The sequence below is a fragment of the Canis lupus genome, chromosome 28 (assembly GCF_048164855.1).
Source record: "Canis lupus baileyi chromosome 28, mCanLup2.hap1, whole genome shotgun sequence".
NCBI classification, from domain to species: domain Eukaryota; kingdom Metazoa; phylum Chordata; class Mammalia; order Carnivora; family Canidae; genus Canis; species Canis lupus.
This window is the reverse complement of record NC_132865.1, coordinates 9,315,054-9,339,070: the sequence shown is the minus strand read 5'-3', so window position 1 is coordinate 9,339,070 and position 24,017 is coordinate 9,315,054. Positions and strand designations below refer to the sequence as shown.

Below are 24,017 nucleotides of genomic sequence, written 5' to 3'. Positions count from 1 at the left end.
GATGGCAATGGAAATCTCTCCCTCCACCAGTTGTGACCATCAAAAATGTCTTATAACATTGCCAAATGTCCCCATGGATGCAAAATTGTCCCTAGTTGAAAACTACTGGGTTAGTGTATTTGTTATCTATTGCTGCATAACAAAATTATCTCCCAAATTTGGTGGCTCAAAACAATAAACATGTATTATCTCACCATTACTATGGGTCAGGTATTTGAGAGTGACTTGGTTGGGGGATCTGGTTCAACTTTTCTAATGTGGTTGAAATCAAAATGTCTGCATCATCTAAATGCCTGACTGGGACTAGAGAAACTGCTTCCAAAATGGCTCAATCACATGGAGATTGGCAGGAAGCTCAGATCCTTGCTGTTATTTGGCAGGATATTCTGTTCCTTGCCATGTGGGCATCTGATAAAGTTACCTGACATGTCCTCATGACATGGTAACTGCCTTCCCCAGAGCAAGTGATCTGAAAGAAAGTAGGGAAGAGCCATAATACCTTTTTAAGATCCCTTGGAAGTGACAGTCTGTCACTTCTGCTATATTGTATTCATTAGAAGCAAGTCACTAAGTCCAACTCACATTCACTTGGAAGAGGATTAGTCTCTACTTTTTAAATGAAGGACTATGAATAAATTTGTGGGCATATTTTAAAATCATAATAGCTGTAGAAGGATTCTTAAACAAGCTAGGGAAGATCAAAGACTATGTAGAGAAAATAAAAAATAGATCATGTTTCCAAAATAAATCTGAAGGGATTAAATTATTTAATGACAAAAGTGAAATTACTAAATAGAAAAAAAATAAAGACAGATATCCATATGATCTCAGGATGGGAAAGGACTTATGAAGCATAAAATAATAGAAGAAAACAAAAATGGAAAAGGCCAATCATTTCATCTGGGATCAATATCCATACTATATATAGGTTGTCTTTCTGTGAATAAAAGAAATAAGAAAATGAACAATGGACTAATGGCAGGATACCACGTTTGCTCATATGAAAATATACCATGATGAGTTGGCACAGTGAAGGACAATCATATACTCTCCAACAGCGCTGTGGGAAAATTGATAATAACAATATAACAAAAGCAATTTATTATGTGCCACATAATTCTTGGTATTTTATTTGTAGCAACTCATTTGCTTTTCACTACAATATCATGTAGTAGCATTATACCAATTTTCTAGTTAGGCACTGTTAGATTAAGGAATTTGGCCAAATATCCTAGTTTGCAGGTGGCAGCAAAATTGACTTATCCAATTGTCAGTAGGCACAGTGGCTCAGGCTACCATACTTTTAGGCACCCGTAAAAATGTTTTAATTTCTTTTAAAATCAGAAGGGAAAGGCTGAAGAAAATATTTTCATGTATAGTATTAATATGTTTTTCTTTAATTTTTAATATTATTTTATGGAAGAAGAGGCCCACAAAGGTAAGGGCATCTGGGAACTCACAAAAGTTTGAATATGGCCTTCTTGGGTAGCAGAGCTGCATATTGCATGGTGGTCCACGCAACGTGACACCTAAGCCTGTGTTCTTTCTGGAAGGCAACCTGCCAATATGTTTCAAAGGGCTAAAATTATTTATACTTCTGATTACTTTTAAGGATTTAAACTTAGGCAGTAAGTAAGGATACAGACAATGATTTATAAAAAGGATATTTATAATAGTATTTGTTTGAAACCAAGGAAATATTTAATAATGAAAAGTTAGCTCAACATTGACTGCAAATTTAGGGGCCTTGGTGACTATTAGGAGCTTCTGAGGACTCAGAGGGGAACTGAAAGTGAGCAGGAAGTGGAAGGAGGCCTGTAGGCATTCTGGAGATGGCAAGCAGACCTCTGCTGGGTATGTGTGCGTAATATCTGAGAGTGCACTTGTAAGCATGTTTTTGAATTCATTTTTAATGAGAGCGGACAAACAAAACAGTGAGGAAGGGTTAGAGGAAAACAGTACTCATTTAAGCAGAGATCAGTGAACGCAATCAGGGGAACTCTGAAGACAGAGCTCTGAACCCCAAAGACAGAGGGACCTATCATGCGACAGTAAAGAAGCCTGGAAGATCATGTTAATCCTTCTCTTGAAAGCTCTGAAGAGCCAATGAAAGATTTTAAACAGTGAAACGACACGCTCACGTGTGTATTTTAGAATAATCGTAGTGGATATGGTGTGCGTTGGGCCCTGGTATCAATTCGGAGTGTAGAAACTAATGGAAGGGAGAGGAAGAGAAGGTACATTCCTTCAATCAGAGTTATTATTTAATCTTACAATTCTTCACGGGGCGTTGATGCTCTTCTTGGTACATAGCTTTTTCAAGAGCTTAATTAGGATGGAAAAAGAGGGAGAACTAGAGAGAGGTTTTAAAGTCGAGGAGAAATTTAGGACAGAACATAATTAAAACATCATCATGCTGAGGGGGCACAGGAGGGAATGGACAGTAAAGAGGTCCTCTTTGGAGAGAAGCAGACACCCAGCCTTGGAGTCAGAAGGAAAACCAATAGGCTCGGGTGTGGATGTAGGTAATTTATGGGGCGTGGGTGAGGCGGGTGGGCCAAAATTGTAGAAACCCATGCTTGATGGCCTTTCTCATTTCTGAAGTAGAAGACCAGTCATCTGGTGAGTAATGTGGTCACCACTGACTTCTATTTGCAGGGCGGTCTTCTAAAAGCAACGCACAGAACCAACAGAACTTCTAGAGACTTAGTTAACTCGTTTTTATAAATGGGGAGATTGTACTCTTTTTCATGGCGGCACCGTGCGAATTTGCTGCACCGACACCTGTGCCTGCTCAGTACCAGTTTTATCACCGTAGCGTTATGGGGGCGAACGTTTTGGTGACTAATGAGAGTAAAGTGGAAGTCTTCTGTGGCCACCTGTCAAATGCAGGATTTACTCTTGCAATGGGGTTCTAGGTCAGATGCTCAGGTCAAGGAGTATTTATTAAAAACAGCCTACTTTTGCAGTAAAGCACTCGAGATGAGAAGGCCAGCGCCGGGGGCCCTGACCCGAGGTCGCTCACCCGCGCTGTCCCAGTCCGGGACGGACGGGGAAGCCAGGTCAGCAGCAGCCACCTCGCGCTCAGAGGCCTCTTCCCAAATCTCAGCGGTGGCCCCGCCCCCTCCACAGGTTTGGGCCCCGCCCCCCTCCTCCCATTGGCTGGCCCTCGGCTCTCCTCGAGCGCGCTCCGCAGCCCCGGAGGAGCGGAGTTTTCCGAAAGCATCCTCGCGGGGGCGCCCTCGCTGCGCATGCTCGCGGGAAGCCCGGGTTCCGGGTCCCGGCGTGGGGGGAGGGGGGCTCTGAGGCGGCCGCGGCGCAGGCGCGCGCTCGCGGCGCGGCGCCGGTGACGCGAGCACGCGGCGCGCTCCTGAGGCGGGAGGTGTGGGGTCTGCCGGGGGCGGCGCGCGGCCGGGGTGGGGGTGGGGGGAGGGTCGGGTGTCGCCGAGCGCGGCGAGCGGGTTCCAAGTGGCTGCAGGCGGCCTGGGCTGCCGGGGCCGACGCCTGGGTGGCTGCCGCCGCCGCCGCCGCCGCCGCCGCCGCGCCTGCTGCGAGATGGCGATCTTGGGCGCGGAAGGGTGAGGGCGCCCCGCCGCTGGAGTGGCCGCCCGACCGCCGGGAGCCGACGGCTTTGCGCCGGGTAAGGACGCCGCGGCGGGGGGCGGGGGGCGGGGGGCGCGGGGGGGCGGGCGCGGCGGCCCCCGGGCCGGAGCCTCTGAGGGGCGGCCGCCGACCGTCCGCGCCGCGCCGCGCCGGCCGCCCCCCCCGGCCCGGGGGCCCCGGAGTTTTCTGGGGTGGGGTCACGGGGCTTGCCCCGCGTTGGCCCCGGCGCAGGCCCGAGCTGAGGATCCCGGAGGAGCCCAGGGTCTCCGTGACTCTGCAGCCGCCGTCCTGAGGCTCCCTCAGCCTCCCCTCAGCGTTCCGTCCGCCTCCTCGTCCTCCCCCCGCAGCGCCCCTCCGAAGCCATCCCCGCGCGTGGACTTGCACCGCTGCCCTGACTTTCACCGCAAGACTCCCGGCCGTACAAAAAGGCGTTTTTATTTTCCTGACGTGTTTTGATCCCTCCGGGTTCTTCCCTGACTCTGCAGTCCCCCCCCACACACACACACCCCAACACAACCCCCACCTCCACCTTTGTGTGACCTGGTAGGTCCCAGTGACCTTGCAGTTTTTACTCCTTATCTCCTCAGTGACCTGGACCTTCTCCTTTCATCTTTAAAAAAAAAAAAAAAAAGGTTTTAATTTTGTAGTTTGTCCATTGTGTTTTTTTTTTGTTTTTTTGTTTTTTTGTTTTTTTTACAACCTCCGAAGGATCCTCAGTCCTTCCTTGACTCCATCGTCTGGAGTTAGTTGAGCGTCCTTTGCTTCCGTAATTACAGGGAAACCTTTCCTACCCAAGACGAGTGTCTTTTATTTTGACATTCTTACTCTTCCAGGATAAAATATTTTCCAGGGGCTTGGTGTGACTTTTTCTGCTTGGTGAGTTTTTATCTTTTTTGTGTGTGTGTAGGCTACTGTGCAAAAAAAAAAAAAAAGATTTTGAGTTTCGGCTTTAAAAAGCTACTGGTCAGAGTGGAAAATAATGTCCAAAGTTCTCTTTTTCTCCCCCTTTGGTGTTTTTTTTTTTTTTTTTTTAACCTGAAGTACCTGCTGTACAATGTATGCGGGTTTCTGCAAGCACTCATCCTTCTGTAGGAATCCAGTTGACCTGTCTCCTAAGGCTCTGTGGATGATACAAGCAAAATGCACCTTTAAAAAATAAAAATAAAGGCATTCTCTTACGTGACTTTGCTTTGGCTGTAAGGTAGATACTAGTTGGGACTGCAAATTATCACTTCTCGTAAACAGTTAATATTTTTTGAACTGAAAAATTCCTGGCCGAGTGTTGGGAGCTACTCACACTGAGAAGTGTAAAAAGTATGTAGAATAGTTACTTGGTATGTAGCTTATTGATGTTTTCACGTAGCTTTTCCCTTAAAATACAGAACTGTTTATAAGACATCTAACGCCAAGACTTAAAGGGCAGTGGGGTTATGTTTTTTAGAATCCTGGTATGATAGAGGATGTCACAAATAAGTTCTCTGCCTTCAGAGAGATAGTGATCTTTGCTTTTTGCCCCAGGAAGGCTGAAATTTCCTTCACTTCCTTGCACAATTATTAAGCATCTCCTGCATGATTGTGTGAGGTAGATGGAGTAATATGGAGTACAGCAGTTTCTGCCTTCCCAGAATAGTTAGGCAGGTAGGACTATCACAAATGCCTCCTTTATCTTTTAATACATCCTTACGTTTCATATAGAATTCAAATTCAGAAGAGGAAGAGCTCACATCTTACTTGGCAAGGTGAGGTAAGGAGGGTTAATCCATAGAGCTTCTGGCTTTTGAAATCTTTGTTTTGAAGGGTGACTGAGACTTTTGATAAACCAAGAAAAGTAATCCAAGCAGAGAAAAGGGACTAAGAAATTAGAGCACAGAGTTCATATGTTTGGGGAGAGGGAAACAATTATATTTGGGTGGAACATAAAGTATTTGTACTAACATAAAGGCTGATAAAACGAAGTAAAAGTTTGAACCGGTTTATGATTGCTTTTAAGGCTGGGCTAATGATCTTGGATATAATAGGTTTGAGGGGTTTTACAGATGATTTTTTGAGTTGCGAATGAAAAGCTTAAAATACTGTTTTCAGAGGATTAATTTAGCAGCAACGTGTACTGTGAATTGAAGTAGAAATCTGGAGGTAGAAAGACCTTGATTGCTGTGGTCATAGGTAATGAGGGTCTGAACTAAGGCTGGAATATTAGGAATGGAAAGGACAGAATTTGATGGTCAGAGAAAAAAATGAAGAAAGTAAAAATAACAGATTCTGACCCAGGTTGGGAAAATAATGGTACCATTTTGAACAGTATCCATGGAAGCTTTATCTTCGGCAGATGTATGTTACTTTACAGCAGTAATTATTAGCCTTTTGGTGATTGCTAATCCTTGGTGAAACTAAAAAAAATCTGGCATGGAAAATTTCCATATGCACCTGTGCTTTCTGTATATAATTTTAGGGAAGTCCATGAACTCACCTGAAGCTCACCTATGGAAGGGTCAGTAGGTTGGGCTAGGAGCAGCTCTCAGGATTACTGGAGGCTTTTTAAAACCATAGAATTTTCAAATTCTTCCATTTACTGATAACCCCTACTGTAGAGACTTACTTTATATACACTTAAATACAATATCTCTACTTTGTGTTGTGGTTTACAGTTTACCAAGAATTGGTACTGTTATTTGCTATTATATAACAGACTAGCCTAAGAGGTTAAATGATTTGCCCTGAGTGTTTCAGTTAGCAGGTGGGAAAAGTGGAATGACGAACTGATTGACACTTTTCTTTCTTGTTAGAAGATGTATAATTTACCATCAGTTGCATATAGTTACTGCCTTTAAGTGACCTCATCAGTAAGACTAAGTGATCCTGGAGGTTCCTTTCAGTTTTTAACATTTTGTGGTTCTTGGGTCTTTGATTTTTATTGTACTATCTGTACTGTTCTTGTTTTCCATGTGGAGGAGAGCAGATAGCAATATTGGACCAATCACTTACTTTTTTATTTCCTTGGTATCTTAGTTTGGGTTTGGGGGAAAGAGGGGAAGTGATATATGAAATCTTAAGAACTTTTATCTTTATTCTATCTTCTTACGTTCACATATGCCTTATTTAAAAATATTCCTTTCACTTCATTCATGAAGCCTTATCAAGTAAAAATGGAAACTTTACAAAAGAAATGAAGTGTGGGGTCCTACTCAGTGCATTTCTTCATCAGATTAAGGAGCTAACTCTCCCCAGTATGATTAAAGCATAATTTGATTAGTAAATAATTAACTTTTCTCCACCTATAAGATTATCTTCCTGATAGGGAACCTGAGAAAATTATTATTTAGTATCTTTTGTAGCTCTAGAAACTTTGATTCCATTATTATTAGAAAGACTGGGGTCTTTTTTACTCTTCCTATAAAAATATGATGTAATAACAAGGAGTGGAAAAACCAACAAATTGGCCTTTATAGTAGTGTTAAAGGAACTAGTTGCTAATACTTAACGGAGGGAAAATGTCTAGCAAAAGCACGTACATAGATGATTTTTCTACTCTTTGCTGGCATTAAGAAGAGGATCATATCTTTTATTTGTATAGCATTTGACATTTTTCCATAATGGTTATATAGACTGTATTATTTGATTTTTATGACACCTGAGCAGTAGGTGTGTCAGGAGATAATCATTGCTTTTTTAGATGAATACACTGATGCTCAAAGAAGTTGAAAAAAAATTCCGAGTATATGACTAGTAAGTGGCTAAAATTAGAACTAGAACTAAGACCCATATTTTTGTTCCTAGGCCAGTAAATTTTTTTCTTCCTAACTCTTCATCTAGAATGGAAATATAACTGAAGGCTATATATGAAGAGTTTGAAATCTGTGTTAAACTTTTGTACTATGTAAATCTGAACTTGTCTACTTTTTCCTTTGTGTTAAATAAAATGATAACCTCATTGCAGTGGCTGTTGATGGGTAATTTTGAAATTTGTAAGTATTTATCAAAGTAGTTATCCTCCTGTCAACGAAAGAGCAAAAGTTGATTTCTTGTCTAAAAAAGCCCTGGGTGGCGCAGCGGTTTGGCGCCTGCCTTTGGCCCAGGGCGCGATCCTGGAGACCCGGGATCGAATCCCACATCGGGCTCCCGGTGCATGGAGCCTGCTTCTCCTTCTGCCTGTGTCTCTGCCTTTCTCTCTCTCTCTAACTATCATAAATAAATAAAAATTAAAAAAAAAAAGTACATTAGTGAAATGTAGGTATCAATTTCCCTCTGGAAATTTGTTGATTTTAATTCAGCTGCTTTTACTGATGAGGTTTGTTCTCCCATTATAAAAGCCTCGTCTATGGAAATTTGTATTTTTGGAGCGTATAAATCAGGATGTGATTTCTGAAAGTATGTATCATGATTTTTACTGTCACATAAAAAGCTTTATCATTAAAAAAAAGATTTGCCGTTAAAAAGCTCTTAGTATATACTTCAAATTCACATGATTAAACAACTGTTGGAGCTTATTATATAAAACCATATGCCAGATAACTCCTAAGTTATAAGGAAGACTAACATTTGTCTTGACATTCCTTAAACTTATTGTTTGTTCATAACACAGCCTGTACCTATTACATGCCAGGTATTGTGCTAGGTGCTGGAGTACAGTGCTAAGAGGACAAACAGGAAGCCTGTCCTCTTGGAACTCAGTTTAGTGGGGTCACTAACATTAAGAAGGGCATAAGACTTTTATCTTGTGAGATTGTATGAATGTTTGGGGTTATAATTCATTACTTCTCTCCTTTACTCTGGGTTTTGAACAAATTATGCCAAAACGCAAGGAACCAGGTAAACATTGTTTTGGTCACTTACTGCTCTTTAACAACCCTAACACTAAATGACTTAAAACAATCATCTTATTTGCTTATAGTTTTGCTGTCCTGGGCTGGGCTCATTTGAGCAGTTTAGGTTTTGCTGGTGGTCACTCTAAAGGGTACATTCAGCTGGCAGTTCAGCTGGGAGATGATCTTCTCTCTTTTTCTTTCTTTCTTTCTTTCTTTCTTTCTTTCTTTCTTTCTTTCTTTCTTTCTTTCTTTCTTTCTTCCTTCCTTCCTTCCTTCCTTCCTTCCTTCCTTCCTTCCTTCCTTCTTTCTTTTCTTTTCTTTTTTTCTTTCTTTCTTTCTTTCTTTCTTTCTTTCTTTCTTTCTTTCTTTCTTTCTTTCTTTCTTTCTTTCTTTCTTTCTTTCTTTCTTTTTCTTTCTTTCTTTTCCATATTTCTTAAAGTTTCAGGGACCTGCTTCCTAAGTGGCCTTTCCACCAGTGTGGCTGGCCTTACATAGTGGCTTAAGATGCGAAACAGTACAAAAGAAGAAGGACCCAGGCCTTCCTAAGGCATAGGCTTGGCATAGCATCATTTCTGCCACATTCTGTTGGTTAAAGCAATTCACAGATCCATCCCAGATTCAAGGGAAAAGGACTAGACAAGTATGTGAATCCCAAGATTAAGACAGATAGGTGTATTATACTAAAATAGGGCGCCTGGAAGACTGTTTATGTAGCTGAGATTTAAGCTGCCTAGTACTTTGGTACTTTGAGTCCAGGCCTGTCGGAGAGAAAGTGGAGTCTGAAATGCAAATAATAGCATATTTTGCTTATTATACAGATAGAAGTAGCTGGCACTATCCTTGGGTAGAAAAGAAAATTTTGGATCTCTGGGATTTCACCATGAATGCTACCATAATGGGGCAGGATTGACTTGCTTTACTTGGTGGCAGAATCTAAAAAGTGCATGACCCAGAGCCCAGGCTGCCCTGAAGCAGTGAGTTACCCAAGTCTCCCAACTCGGATGAAACAAATGTCCCAGTCAGCACACTATGCAGTGGCTGCTACAGGTGGGGAGAGACCCATCCCCTTAGCCCTTGTGATTAGATATGACACTCAGGGTAGCAGAGCTCCTTGGCCAGTCACTCTGGCCTTGACAAGCCTTGAGCAACCTAGTGCCTCACAAATACTATTTTCTGTTTGCAGTGTCTTCGAAAAAGGTTAGGATGAGCCCTCCTCCTTGGAGAGGAGTCGTTAAAGAGGAGAGAATACTCTTTCCTTGTGGAGACTGGGATGGAACTTCTCTTTCCTCGGGGACATGTAAAGCATAAAAGTAATGCTCATCCTTACCAGGAACAGGTATTCATTGATTGCTTAGCTGCGTTTCTCTCACTTTATCTTCATCACTTATCTTTATCAGTTTATCTTAGTTGTTTTTTTTTTTTTTTTCCGAGTTATCTACTATGTAGTGTTACGGCTAACTGTGGAATGAAGATGAGTGTTACATTATTATTGCATTATATCTTCTGAGGGGAATAATGAATCAATATTTTATTTAAAGAATTTAGTAGATTTGAAGTATTTCATATATATGCTTCATATGAAGCATTTCTCTTCATACTGAGAAATGAACTCCTGCATTCTAGTGCAAATGTCTTTCAAATTTCTGAAAATAGTATGTTGGCTATTGTGGAGAGGAGCTTGGTAATTGAATGTACTGAGAAACAGGATTTATATAAATAGGAAAGGCTAGGGCACAAAGAAGGGGACAGATAGAATTACCTTAAGGTGTTTCTTTGTGACTCTGCCCTGCCCTGAGTTACATGGTAGTTACAAGGTAGTTTAAAATGTACTAGCATTAACAGAATTGTGGATGTGATAGCTTTTTTGTTTAACTAAGGAAAACCAGTTCTTTTGATAGCTGTCTAGTATCCCCATAGTTATGATTGAATAGTATGTGTGGAAGCAAACTGTTGAGTCCTGACTTGAAGTAGGATACTCCGGTCATGTATTAGCCTCTGCTTGCCAAGTTGCACTACTTTTTGTGCTCATTGTGAGGAGAATTAGTTAACTGAACGTGTTCTGTATAAATTAGGACATACTTTACCAAGAAGTAATAAACTAGATCACTGCACTTTTAAAGTTTAAGAATTAAAGGCATTCTGGCATGTGTTAAGAGCTGTAGCTTTAAAGTCAGGCAGAGTGGACTTAATAGCAGTGTTGCTTCAGTTTCTTCTGTAAAATGTAGAGAATATTCTTACTGGATTTTTGTAAGGATTAATTGAAATAATGTTTGTAAAGCAGGAAAGCTGGTCTCTGTGACGTAAACAGCTCTTAAATCATTTTTATTGCACTTCATTATTATTAGTGAGTTAAAATTCAGACAAGTAATCCACTTTTTCTGTGAGCCACTCATTTTAACTCAGAGATAGTTGTAGCTTAGCTTTGGCATGATCAGAGTTGCATGTCTAATCTCCCCTCTTACCTTAAAAAATAGGTGCTAAAAGGTTAGGAATGAGTCTAAGAAGGATACTGACTCAGCGTGGCTGGCAGTCTATCAGCTGGTAATGGTTTGGCTGTGCAATTTGGGAACAAGAAATTGCTAACACCATCATTAGATGAATTACAGTATAGAACAGTGTTTGTCAGTGTGCAGCCTCCGCATCACAGTCATCTGGGATAGTTGTTAAACAGCAAGATGCCTGAATACTTTTCGAGAACTATGTTATAGTCCTTGATAGGGTGGAGCTCAGGAATCTTCATTTTTAACAAATATATTTGATGGTTTTTTACATATTAGAGACTTGCTGGTAGAAACTGAATCAGTAATTTGGGGTTCTAGTGAGTCTGTTTTTTAAGTAGTCTTCTGTAAACACATATATATAATGTAAACAAAGAGAGCTTAACATCTGAACCTTTCAGATGTTTAAAGAGGCTTAAGATAATTGCCAAGGACTTGATCCAGACAAACTATAGAAACCTGATATTGGGTGATTATGTAAGGAATAGGCAGGAGTAGTAACCCTGCAAGAGGTATCCATCAGGCTTCCTTGTTCAAAAACATTTCCCCATTCTTCTACAAAAGAAAAAATTCTTTTGAGTAAAGATATTTCTTCTTAAAAGAATGCCTACTGAAACAGTTAAATTAGATATTGTGATTATCAGATCCTCTCATTGCTTTTCACTTTGCTAAATAATCTACTCAAAATAGAGATTCTCATTGAAGTGTATCTGCTTTAGAATTTGTTCCTTTGGGTAGAAAGTAGGTTGGATGGGAACCATAATCTGTCTTTTGTGGGGAAAATCTATTGCTTAGTTTAAGGGCATTGGCTTGGGAAAAATATTTTGAGAAAAGACTTAAATTTTAAATTGATCAATTAAGAGAAAAAGTTGATGCTTATTTTCTCTAACTTTTGCTTAGGACAGTGATGATGATAGCCTGGGTTTGTGTCACTTAAACCTTTCTCAGTCCAGTGAGCATATCTGATGAAACAAGAGATCTTTAAGTTTGGGCTGTTTCTGGAGAAAAACTTGACCTATGTTTATATCAACTGTATTTATATGGTGTTTAGTACATTTTGTGGTTAAAAAAAAAAAAGTCAGATCCATGATTCTTTCTAAATTCAAGTGGAAGGGATTAGTTGGCATTTGTTTGAGGAACGTACTACTTTTGTGTTTGTTTTCACTGACTTTGTGGCTAGCGCTTTGGAGAGAAAAACAACAGTAAACTCATCTCTTTTTGTCCTGTGAAGTGTGGTGATGTATGGTGTTAGTGTTTGGATGTGAATACCTAGGATGGAAAGTGTACATTTTACTCAGGAATTTCATTGTTCTAGGTTAAAAGTTTTGGTAATAGTAACTTATTTAAACTTCCTATGTGATTTAAGTTTCCTTTAAAGTGTTGACTTTTGAATTGCTTAGGCCTTAAATTAAGACAGACCTAGATTTGAGTTCTCACACTTCTTTATGGGCTAAGTGATTTTGGTCAAATTAACCTTGGATTAAGCCCTGATTTTATCATACGTAAACTAGGTATTCATATGTAAAGTAGTAGTAATAATACGTAATTCATAGATTTATTGTGTGACTTAAACCTGTCACTTAGAATTAAGTAAATATTCACTGGAATGGGTTCATAATACGTTGGTAATGTCAGATGTGTTTCAGAATTTATTTTGTTTTTTAATTTGGAAATGTAATCCAATCCACATACCATGTTAGGTAAAACTCCAATGAAATGTAGGGTAGCACCCTGTACTTTCTTTGGCAGATGTTAGAGTATGGATAAATAAGACAGTACAAAGCAACACATTCAGTCAGATTTTGCTGTTAAATGAGTCCAGGTCAGTTTAGTTTTTGCCACCAAATGAGTTATGAAGTAACTTTATGTTTTTATAGCTTTCTGGGTTTTAAATTTATAGCCTTGTATATGTACCGTATTTTAAACTTGAGAAGAATTACATTATTCCAGGAGTAAAGTTTTAGCTGTTTAGTTGATTTTCTCATTTTGTACATTTTCTATGTGTTTTGGATTCTGATATTTTTCTCTGAGAGTGGGGGTATCTGACGAATGTTTATTCTGGCAGCCTCCTTTAAAATTCTTAGGAAGAATATTTGTAAATAGTAAATTAACATTGTGTTTCAGTTACTTGAGTAGCTTGAAAACCCCGAAATTTTGTATTTATAACAAACATTTAGCAGTACTATATTCCTCTTAAGTGCTTAAGTCTTACTTTGATCTGGTCCTTACTTACTGCAGATACGGGGGGTTTTGCTACATACCATTTTGCAGCATGATCATGTGACTGAAATGCTTTTCTTAACCTGCTCTCCTCTATAACTGTGGAAGGATGGTAAAAAAAAAAAAAAAAAAAAAAAAAATACTGGAGTGTCTCTACCTATTGATAGTGTGGCTAGAGAGGCAGTGGTGATGGGATGTTAGGAAATGAATACTCATCGCATACCTTCTGTAGTCCAGATTCTAGAAACAATTCCAGTTTCCTAGAGTTGATGTTAACACTTCCTTTCCCCTCCTCAAAATTGTGTTTGTATCCTCATTTTACAGGTGAGAAAACTGAGACTCCGAGAGATTAAATATATACAAATAATAGAGTTGAAGTTTGGACCTAGGGTCTATCTGACTTTAAATGACATTCTCTATATTACATTACTCCAACATGTTCTTCTCACATTAGAAATTGGCACTTTGGAATTGAAGAATTTGTAAATTTGTAAATTTCCATGGCTACTTAAATTCTAGTAAATTAGAATCTTTAATGTATTAGGAAACAATCAGGAAATGTTTTGGCGTGAACTTAACTTTGGGTCATGATACCCTAGTGAGCTGTGCAATGCAGAAGAGCGGTAGGTAGCCTCATCAGCAGGCCTGGGTTTGGCCTTAAATTAAGAAGCTTTGTGTCCTTAAGTAAGTCTCTTAATCACCTCTCAGCTTCGACTCTAAACTTTCATGAGATGTAGCAGATACTGTGTATTTTACTGGATTGAAGGGAAAAAAGTCTGGAAAGCAAATATGCCATTAAAATACCATACTTTGAAACAAACAACCAATTATCTACGGAAATGTTCGTGTCATTTTGAAATATGAGATTGTGCATAATATAATTATATTAAGTTTGATCCTTGTAAAAATAAAAATGTTATGTACCCTGGATTATTTTCCCCAGAATTTATGAATCATGATCCCAATACTAAGGTATTGGGTAATCTTTCATTGTTAGTGTGTTTACGTTTTACATATTATCTTTTTTAGATTACTTGTTCTTAATTTTTAGCAAAAGCATTTTTAATGACTAGCTTTAAAGCTCCACAAACCACCGTACTATGAAGTTGCTTAATCTTTAAGTGGTAAAATAAGAGAAATAGTACTATCAGACTGATACAGCAGAATGCTCGGTTTAAGGCATAGATTTTGCTTAGTATTTTGTTTTTTATATTCAGTTTATGTAGTGAAACATAGTAAAAAGAACATTGGCTTTGAGCCAAGGAGATCTGGGTTCAAAATCCTGACTTTCACTAGTCTTAAGGCCCTAGGCAGTTTAAATTCCTAAAACTTAATTTTCTTCTTTTCTCAGTCAGTTGACTGCAGGGTAATTGAAAACATTAGTTTGTTTGTTTGTTTGTTTTGTTTTGTTTTGTTTTGTTTTGTTTTGTTTTTAGTGTGACTGACAATAAGAGACAATAGTCCAGTAGATAGTCACTGTGTTCTTACTACTTTTGGAGTTAGAGACATGATTTAGATTATAGAAACAAAGACTAATTATGTTTCTGAGCCACTCATACACCCCACATAAGTGCAGATGATCTCACATAAGTGCGGTAGTTACACTCTATCATCTTAGACTTATGCTTAGGAAGTATTTACACAGTTCTTTTTATTACTTTAAGTTGATAGTGAAAGTTTGGAACTGAAGTTTCAAGATGCTCAGTGTTATTTGAATTTTATTTTGTTAATTGAGTAATGTGGCACAGGAGTGGGAAACCTGTTTCCTACTGATATCCATGAAGGCATGGGGAAAAATGATCAAATACAAAAATGTTTTGCTTGAAAAGTTTTAGTATTTTGCTATTGGAGACATATTATTGCATTTTATAAGAAACAGGAATTATTGCAAATTAGAAAAGAAACTATCTCATTCTCATTACTGATTTCATTTTGGTGTAGTTTTCCTTTTTGATGTAAATAAATCTTAGTGTCAGTTCTTTTAAAAACAGAAAAATAGGAATCATCTCCCTAAATTAAGAATAATTATGAAAATAAAGTTAGCCAGTGCAGAAGTAAAAATGTGCTTCACTTTTTTATTATGACCTGAGGAGCAAGAGAATGGAGCAAGGAAAAAAGGAAAGATTAGTGTGATTAAAGATACAATAATATTGCCAAAGTCCTGTGTTTGTTTTATTTTTAAGGGTCACTGTTTAGCTTAATTAGAATAATTACTGCTAATTTTTGTGATTGTCTTTGTCCTCACTAATGTTTTCTAGTAAACCAGGTACAAACATTTTTATATACCTACTTCCAGCAGAGGAAAAGTGTTCATTTTATTTTGGGGGAAATTGGTATAATGTATTTAATTATATATTTTTAAAGGTGTGTTTTATGGAGCAATATCCCCATCTTGTGGCCTTCTAGAAAAGTGCCAACATTTTTCTACGACTATGTTTTACTACTACAAGCTTTCTCTGATGTTGGCCAAGGGTTCAGTCAAGTTTGAAATAGGCAGTTCTTACTGTAAATGGGGATGGGAGTAGAAAACAAAATGATTTGTATACTTGGATTGCAACTTTGTAAAAAAAAAATAAAAAAGCAGCAGCTTATTAGAGGAAAATAATACTATAAAAATGAAAACAGTTGTGCGTTGGGTTGGTGCAAAGATTCTGGATGATTGTTACTCTTTTATGTTTTCATGAAATATGCAGTGTTTTTAGACAAGCAGTTGTAAGCTAGAAAATCTCAATATGTTCTGTGCTCTAACATTTTAATAGGATTACCAAGGCCCAGAGAAATTTAGATGCCCTGTCTCGCTATGCCATATTTAGTGAGGCTGTTGCCTTGAGCGGTGTTTTCTAAGTTGGTGACTCAGAGGAATATTTTCTACATGAATTTTTACACTTAATTTTTCATTTTGATGATTTTAAAGGGAAAAAAATCAATTTGAGAAGTACAGTAGTTCATTTAAAAGAGGACATAAAAACTACATAAGACTATACTTGGCTTTAAGCCTGGGGTTACTTGTTTTTGAGATTCGGTTGTTATTAATTAACCTTCATTAGCAAGCAAGTATTAAACACTACTCTGTGCCAGGCTTTGTGATAGGCAGGGTAGATATAATAGTGAAGATTTGTCCAGCACTCTTGGAGTTTACAGTCCAAAATGCAGATCCAGTGAGAAAAATAAAACTATTTTGAAGAACACAAAAGGGTAGAAATCAAGGATTCTGATAAAAATAGCTGTAGTTTTTTGAGTATTTACTGTGTGCCAGGCACTATGCAAAATGATGTTGGTACTTTTTCTCAGTGTCAGAAATTTATTTTGGAATTTCTTTGATTTTGGCAGGAACAGTGCATATTCACCTAGATAAGTATTTGTGGAAGCTCAGAAACATCTCTGTAAAACAATAGATTTCCTTGTACAGTACAGTGGTTCAGCTCTTTTGAGTCTGGTAGGCTATTGTGGCTTGGTCTTGTTATCTTACCACTATTTATAACATTTCTGTGAAAAGATTTGTACTGTATTCTAAGCAGCCATATTTCCCCCAGACTTTAGAGTCCAGTTGATACATAATTTGAGGATTAGCATATGACTTCTGAATTATTTTGAAAATTTAGTTAGGGCTAGAAGTTTTTAAGTTTAAACTTGAAACTTCAGCTTTCTCTTGTTTATGTACTTTTGGATGTTTAAGTATTTAATAAGTCAAGTAAGCACTTCAGGTAACATTTATGCTTTTACTTTTATATTGGATATTTTTGTATTGTGCTGTTACTGTGGGTTGTGACAATGAAATCACATTGGTAGGGTGGACATGGACTTGGAGGCTAGAATTAGGATGAAGATAGGATATAGGTGGTTTATAAGATCTTCCAGGATTTTCTTTATAACATTTTAAAATTTTAGTTCTGTACTATATGGGGTTTTTTTTTTTAACCTAACCACCCTAACCAATTCTACAGGGTTAATGTTTTATTAATTGTGAATCTTCCTTTTTATCATAAATTTATTGAGTGTTAAGTAAGTAGGCTAGGGGCTGGAATTATAAAGATGAGTTATAATAAAAGAAATTTACTGTGTAATAAGGGAGAGAAACATGGTTATAGTGCTGTGAAACATGTAGCAGTTAACTAGTTAACTACTGCTAGTCCAAAACTAGCAGTTAACTAGTCCAAAATTGGAGAAATGACACTTGAACTGAATCATGAGGAATGATTAGAAATTAGGTAGATGAGGGTCGAGAGTACCCAAATATTTCTGTAAGAATCCCCGTGGGCCCCCAGCATGGTTCCCCAGATGATTCTGACATGCAGCCAGGTTGGGGATACTGGTAGTGGATTAGAAATAGTGTCATTAGTGAGCCTTGAGTAAAGAGCTTTTCTGGAGAATACCAATTATCTTATTTTCTCTAGCTGAATTTTAATGAATGAAGGTGGCAGAAAGTGTGTGTATACATGATATATTTGAATAACCAGGACTAGTTTGACAGTAGCTAGAGTATGCCCTTTTCTCTTCTGGAACCTGTGCTCTAAGCGGCTCTAACAATTAGTGTCATTGCTTCTAAACATGAACTATTAAAAATGAAGTGGAAAAAAATTCACATGTCTGTGGAGATTGGTGCTGCTACTCTCCTGGACCCAAAAGTCTTCACTCGCTCTCAAAATTCCTTACCTAACCATATGGCTGTTAAAACAGGGAATGTTGTCTATTTTTATTGACCATTGTATTCCCAGCGCCTCAAAGATTGCTTCCTTCGGAGAGGAAATTGGTAGGTAAAACCTCTAACTTTCTTCTCACTTTCAGAGATATCTGTATTCTCATCCATTCTTTTCTTTGTTTAGCCTGTGTGAACTATTTATGTCTGTACCTCTGTTAAATGTCAACTAGCTCTGCCCTCTCAGAAATCTTGTCATAGTAATCATTTCTTCTATGACTTCAGCTCCTTCCTGTCTGAAAATATGTTCAAGTCTCTTCCATCTTCCATCACAAACAAACCCATGAATACCTCCCTTTAAGTCTGTATCTGTCTTTTCCTTTACAGTCACACATCTAAATAATGATTTCCTAAGCCATTGACTTCTGGTCTTACCATTGTATTAAAATTGCCCTTGCTAAGGGCCTCCTAACATCTATATTGTCCAGTGGACAGTTTTCTCTTTTTTACCTGTCTTACTGTTACCATCTCTCAAAAGCCTTTCCTGGGATGCTTGGGTGGCTCAGTTGGTTAAAGGGTCTGCCTTCAGCTCAGGATCCAGCCATCATACCTCACTTGGACTCTCTCTGTCTTTCCCTTTCTTTCAAATAAATAAATAAAATCTTTTTAAAAAGAAACTATTCCTGACATTTCTTCACCTCTTCCCACCAAATCTAATTTAGGTGCTCCTCTTTTGTACTTCTGTAGTACTCTGCACAACCCTGTCAGTGAGCTTAAAGCTACTGATTTCCTTGTCTGTTTCCACTGCTATATTATAAACTTGCTGAGGACAAAGAGGATATCTCAGGTGATTTTTGTGTTCCTTCTATTTAACACATTACCTGAAAACATGTCTAGTGTGTGTGTGTGTGTGTGTGTGTGTGTGTGTGTGTGTGTATGTATATATATATACTGAAAGAATTCAGAAAAATTGTTAAAAGAAATGCTTAATATGTAGTTTATTGTGTGCTAGGTACTTTTGTTAGCACTTCATCAGTATTAACTCATTAACTCATAAAGTAGGTGCCTTTTCATTTTATAGATTTACAAACTCAGGCACTGTGAGGTAAAGAAGCTTGCCAAAAGTTGAACATACTAGTCAAATGAGCCAGGATCTAGGCAGTCTGGCTGCAGAATTTACACTCTTAACCACTCTTACACTGCTTCTTCGTAAATGTGAGAGTAGAAATTCAAATCCAAATTCAAACTAGACTTTGGCAAATGATATTTTCTTATTTTCAGTAGTTTACTTCCCCCTCCTCATTAGAAATAATTGGACCACCAAACAGACTGAAAGGCTTCTATAAATGACAGTTTAGTTGTTGACAGAGCTTGACTTTTGTTTCTTATAACTTCAAACGTTACTGGATGTTTAGAGTCTTACATTAAGTTTGCAGTAAGTGTAATTTTTTAAAATTGTTAACCTCTGACTTGTCTAAGAGCAAAACCTGGCACTCTGTCAGTTCAGAATATGAATATCTTGGCTCTTTGATCCTCTGAACTGGACTTTACTTCAGTATGTCATCGTTACTGCTAGTTGAGCCTCTAGACCCTGCCAAGTCCTGTTATTAATTATTTATTACCTATTTTGGAGGAAACTTGCATTCTGTTTAGACCAGAAGACCCTATACGTTTTGCTGGTTGGAAGCTTATATGAAACACATTTTTTTTTTTTTGAAACACATTTTTTTTGAAAGGATAGGTGGTTAGTTTTGCTTTGGATAGGTAACTATTTTGTAACTTTCTCATCAATGGACGGCAAGCACCTTGATAAGAAAAGCAAGTTAAGTTACTGTGATCATGATTGTGCTGTGACTGGAATCTTGCTAAGTGCGACGCAAGACTGATTTGAAGGCAAGGAAGTAGATGAAATTTGAAGTAACCAGACTCCAGAAGTAACTTGATTAGAACTAACTAGAATAAGAAAGAGAATGGAGTTAAATAGCTTGACTAGCTATTGGACATAGCTTTCTGTAAATAGAATGAATTTTATGTGAAGAGCAATGAGAAAGTAAATTCTGGAAATTAATGGGCAGCAGTTCATTAGGGTGTGTGCCATGGTAATTTGAGGAAGTATAGGTTAAATTCAGCAAGGCTTTTGGCTACCTCAGTAAGGATATACACTGACAGTGTGAATGAATGTTTATTGATTTGAGGAAGAGAAGGAAGTTTATATGAACTATATAACCAGTGTTTAGATTGGTCATAGAATAATTTTGAGAGCAAGGAGTTCACATGTAAAATTTTTTATATTTATTTTTGATTCCTAGCTTGAGGTGGCAGCAGGTAACATTAATGAGAGGAAAATTTTCAAATCAGTTTATGGTAAAGCAGGTTTTCTGTATAATTGAGAGGAATAACAGTTAAAAATGAAAGCTACAGTTGAATATTAACTCACTGGACACAGGAAAGTGAAATTAAAAAATAGAATGAATTTGTGAAAGGGGAGATTTGAGACATATTTGGAAGAAAAAAGTCAAAAGAGGCCTAGATTTGTGTTGCTGGAAAAGCAGAGGTAAAAATTGGAGGATGTGTAAAAACAGACCCATAAGGTTTGGAGAAAGTTAATGTATTTTCCTTCTCTGGTTGAAAATCTGAAATTGGATGGAGATAAATAATAAGAGTTGAAAGTAGTGATTTAGGAAATTTGGCATTTTGAAGATAAATACATTTTTTCTCATTAAAAAAAAAAACCTTTCTGTGCTCCTCCTGTGACATGCCATAATAGTTCACTAAGACAAACTTTAAAATTGACTGAAAGTGGGGATCCCTGGGTGGCTCAGTGGTTTAGCGCCTGCCTTTGGCCCAGGGCATGATTCTGGAGACCCAGGATCAAGTCCCATGTCGGGCTCCCTGCATGGAGCCTGCTTCTCCCTCTGCCTGTATCTGTGCCTCTCTCTCTCTCTCTCTGTGTCTCTCATGAATAAATAAATAAAATCTTTTTAAAAAATTGATTCAAAGTATAGAAGAGTAGAGGAAAGGTGAATTCATTAGAGCCTGTGATTAAATAGGTATTTTTAGATTAATATAAATGCCCAAACTATAGTCAGAAGTGACAAAGTACCTGTAGATGCCCATCTTCATTTGCCCTTTGTCTGGTAGATACTGCAAGTGCTTTATAAGTCACAGAATGGCAGAGATTAAAAGTGTGTGTGTGTGTGTGTAATCATGGTGGCACTTGTTTTGCATTTAAGAGAATCAGTGATACTTACACAGGCAGGTCAGTGTGAGCAAGTGAACTTTTTAAGAAATTTGCTAGCTTCTATCCCAAACAAAGGTATGTGAAATTTTGAAACTGGGAAGTACTATGAAAACAGTAGTGATGATATTGCTACTAGGTGCTAATAGGACAAAGAGGAGCTGGAGGGACTGGAGACACTGAATTAAGTGGACAGATTGTAAAGGGAGCATGCGCTGGTGGAGCAGGGAGTCAGCCTTGCTGGTCAGTGGAATGAGATTGGCCAGCAGGATACAAGGCCGGGGAGTTGTTGACATTGATGCGGAGACTGGACTGAGGATAGTGGTGTGGTAGGGGGAAGAACAGTGGACCTGAGTATTGAGAAGTTATTCAAGAAGTTGGAAATGCCTTTGGATCCTTGGGAGACCACAGTGCTGATTATTTGGAGTTGGGTAAAAGCAAGCAGTTCTGAGGGCTAAAAGACACTAGGTATTGAGAAAGCTTCTTGCTCCTTCCTCTTCCTTTGTCCCAACATGTAGTCCAAGTGGTGTGATATTGAAGTTCACTGATGAGTTGTACTCACTGTAAAGTTGATTTTTCCTTTCTGAATATTTAGGTTATACAGAAATATAAAATTTAACCAGATTATGCTTTATTATAACAGGATTCCACAAGAAAAATCTCTTTGAGGTACTTCAGAAAAGTGTCTACACAATTAGAGCCCTCATACTGTTTACTAAGTTTACCCTGGTGTGCCCTGAAGCAAGAGGTTTCCCATCGAGCAGAATTAAAACCTGTATGGTCCTGGCAAATCAGTATGAGTCACCCTCTTGTTTACTGTTACTTCAATTTATAAATGAATTGAAATTATCAACAATATCTTTTGTAAAGATATTGTAAAAGTAACATTCCTGTATTATTAAAATTAAATCCCCTATTCTGTAGTCTGTGCTTTTATGAAACACTTATTTTCTGTTTTAGAGTTGTTAAATCTTGGCTACTTTAGGGGCAGGAAAGCTGCTTTTTTCATCCATAAATTGGCCACTTTCATTGAGTTTTAAATTTTGTACAATTGATGTAATAGCTTTGCTTAAATGCAGGCTTTCCAACCTTCTGGTTCTACATTCATTAGATGAAATATCTCTAGTACCTATGTACCATCCTATCTTGTTACTGAAGTGTTTACTATGTATTAATACTGCCTTTAAAAGTAGACTAAGTATTGAAGTTGAGACTTTGTCTTCTACCATTTTTGGGTCCTTGCCATGCCCACTTTACAGACAAGGCAGCCAGTTTAAGTGTGTTTATTAATTGATCCAGGCAGATAGGTATGTGACAGTAGCTTTCTGGGTTTTCCAAGCCTTGATTCTTTACATAGCATGCAAAATGGATCAGACTTGTTCTTTTTTCTTAAATTTTGCTTCTGAAAGTAAAAGTCTTCTTTAGTTAAGCAAGCCATCTTGAAGTAAGCAGGCAATTAAGATACATCTTCTAAGTGAGGGTTCAGTAGGCCTATAACCTTGCAGGACTGGAAGCATAGTTTATTTTCTACATTCAGGAGTGTTCTTTGCAGTTGAATAATAATAAACTTTTATACAATTCTGTGGCATTTTTGAAGGGTTGAGCTGGACATAATCGGCTTACATATAACTGGCCATATTCTCTGGGCATAATTTATGACCTATATTCATTTGGATGAATAACTAATTTGCTCAGAAGTTTGTTAAAACTCAGACTTTGTTTTTTCTTTTTGCCATAGTTCGTCACACAGCTGTTAAGTGGAAGAATAGGTGATTAAATCAAAGTAGTATGACTGCAGAGTTGGCTCTTAAACTTTGTACTGTATTGTCTCCCACAGTTCGCTCTTCCTCTGCTGTTCACTGTCCTGGTTATAGCACCTTCATCCACTCAGATAGTGAAGTAGGAAATTTTAGTTCAGAATCCTCCTCCTTTCTAACTCTCAGCTTGTCCCCAAACCATCTGGTCGAAGATCTTTTCTATATCCTAAGTTTTTTTTCCCTCACACTACCTGCTCTGGTTTAGATAAACTCAGTATTTTAAATCTAACCCCACTGTTGCCAGTTATTCTTCTCAAATGTGATTCTCAGTATTGAAACCCATTGGTGTCTATCAGTTACCTTTATGATAAACTTTAAACTACTACTCTCGGTATATTTCGAATACCATATAAACAATTCCGTAGGATCCTTTATAATTTAGGTTACTCTGTCACCCTCATCACTTGACACTATCCTTACCTTCCATTTTCCAGCCATTCCAATAGTTCTCTGAATGTTTTGTTTTCTGTAGTTTTCTCAAAGAATTATACTTCAAGACACTGTTCATTCAAAGGTTGATTATCCTCTGTGAACCCTTTCCTGATTCCTGTAGTTTGGATTATCCACTTTTTCTTGTGTGCCTCAGATGTACTACTTTACATTTTGCATCTGTTTTAGTAACTGTAATACTGAAAGCTGTTTATTTGTTTACAGGTTTGTCTCCTCACTAGACTATGAGCTCCTTGAAAGAAGGAATCGTGTCTTACTCATCTTTATATCCCCAGTGTCTAGCACAGTTCCTGGTACATAGTAAGTGATGAGCAACTTCTTTTTTAACTAAGACTATATTTAACACTCAGACTCCATATATTGATAGTTAATTATACCTCTCTAGACTACATTGTCATAAAAAATATGAGTGTAAACTTTGAACACTTTTGAGGCATAATCTCCTCATCTGTCAGATGAGAATAATACCTCCCTACTCATACATTGTTATTATAATGCCAGATTAAAGAATATATATATAGTAATACATTGTATTTTAAGTGTCCTGCAACTTTATGTTATTAAATGAAGTGTGGGAACTAATTGTATGTTGGATTTGATTATTTTATTGCCTTTGTTTCTTCCCTTTGAAAGCAAAATGGTACCATTTTTGAACCATCCCTGCCATATTTTGCTGTTTAAATTTGCAGTTACTAATCATTATAAGTATCTACTTAAAATAATCATATGCCTGTTTATCTTCTTTATTCTCAC

General features: G+C 37.9%; 1 protein-coding gene across 6 annotated transcripts in view; it reads left to right on the top strand.

Moving 5' to 3' along the window:
- The first annotated feature begins 3,497 nt into the window (after positions 1-3,497).
- WWP1 (WW domain containing E3 ubiquitin protein ligase 1) overlaps positions 3,498-24,017 on the top strand; it is a 117,230-nt gene continuing 96,710 nt past the window's right edge. For 2 of the 6 annotated variants that reach the window (XM_072803992.1, XM_072803991.1), the window contains exons 1-2: positions 3,498-3,640; positions 23,469-23,564. In XM_072803992.1, the coding sequence (XP_072660093.1) occupies positions 23,489-23,564 (76 nt within the window). In that variant the 5' untranslated portion in view covers positions 3,498-3,640; positions 23,469-23,488. Of the gene's footprint in view, positions 3,641-23,468; positions 23,565-24,017 lie in introns of those variants that run through there. The other 4 variants (XM_072803997.1, XM_072803994.1, XM_072803995.1 and 1 more) reach the window with 3 other exon arrangements.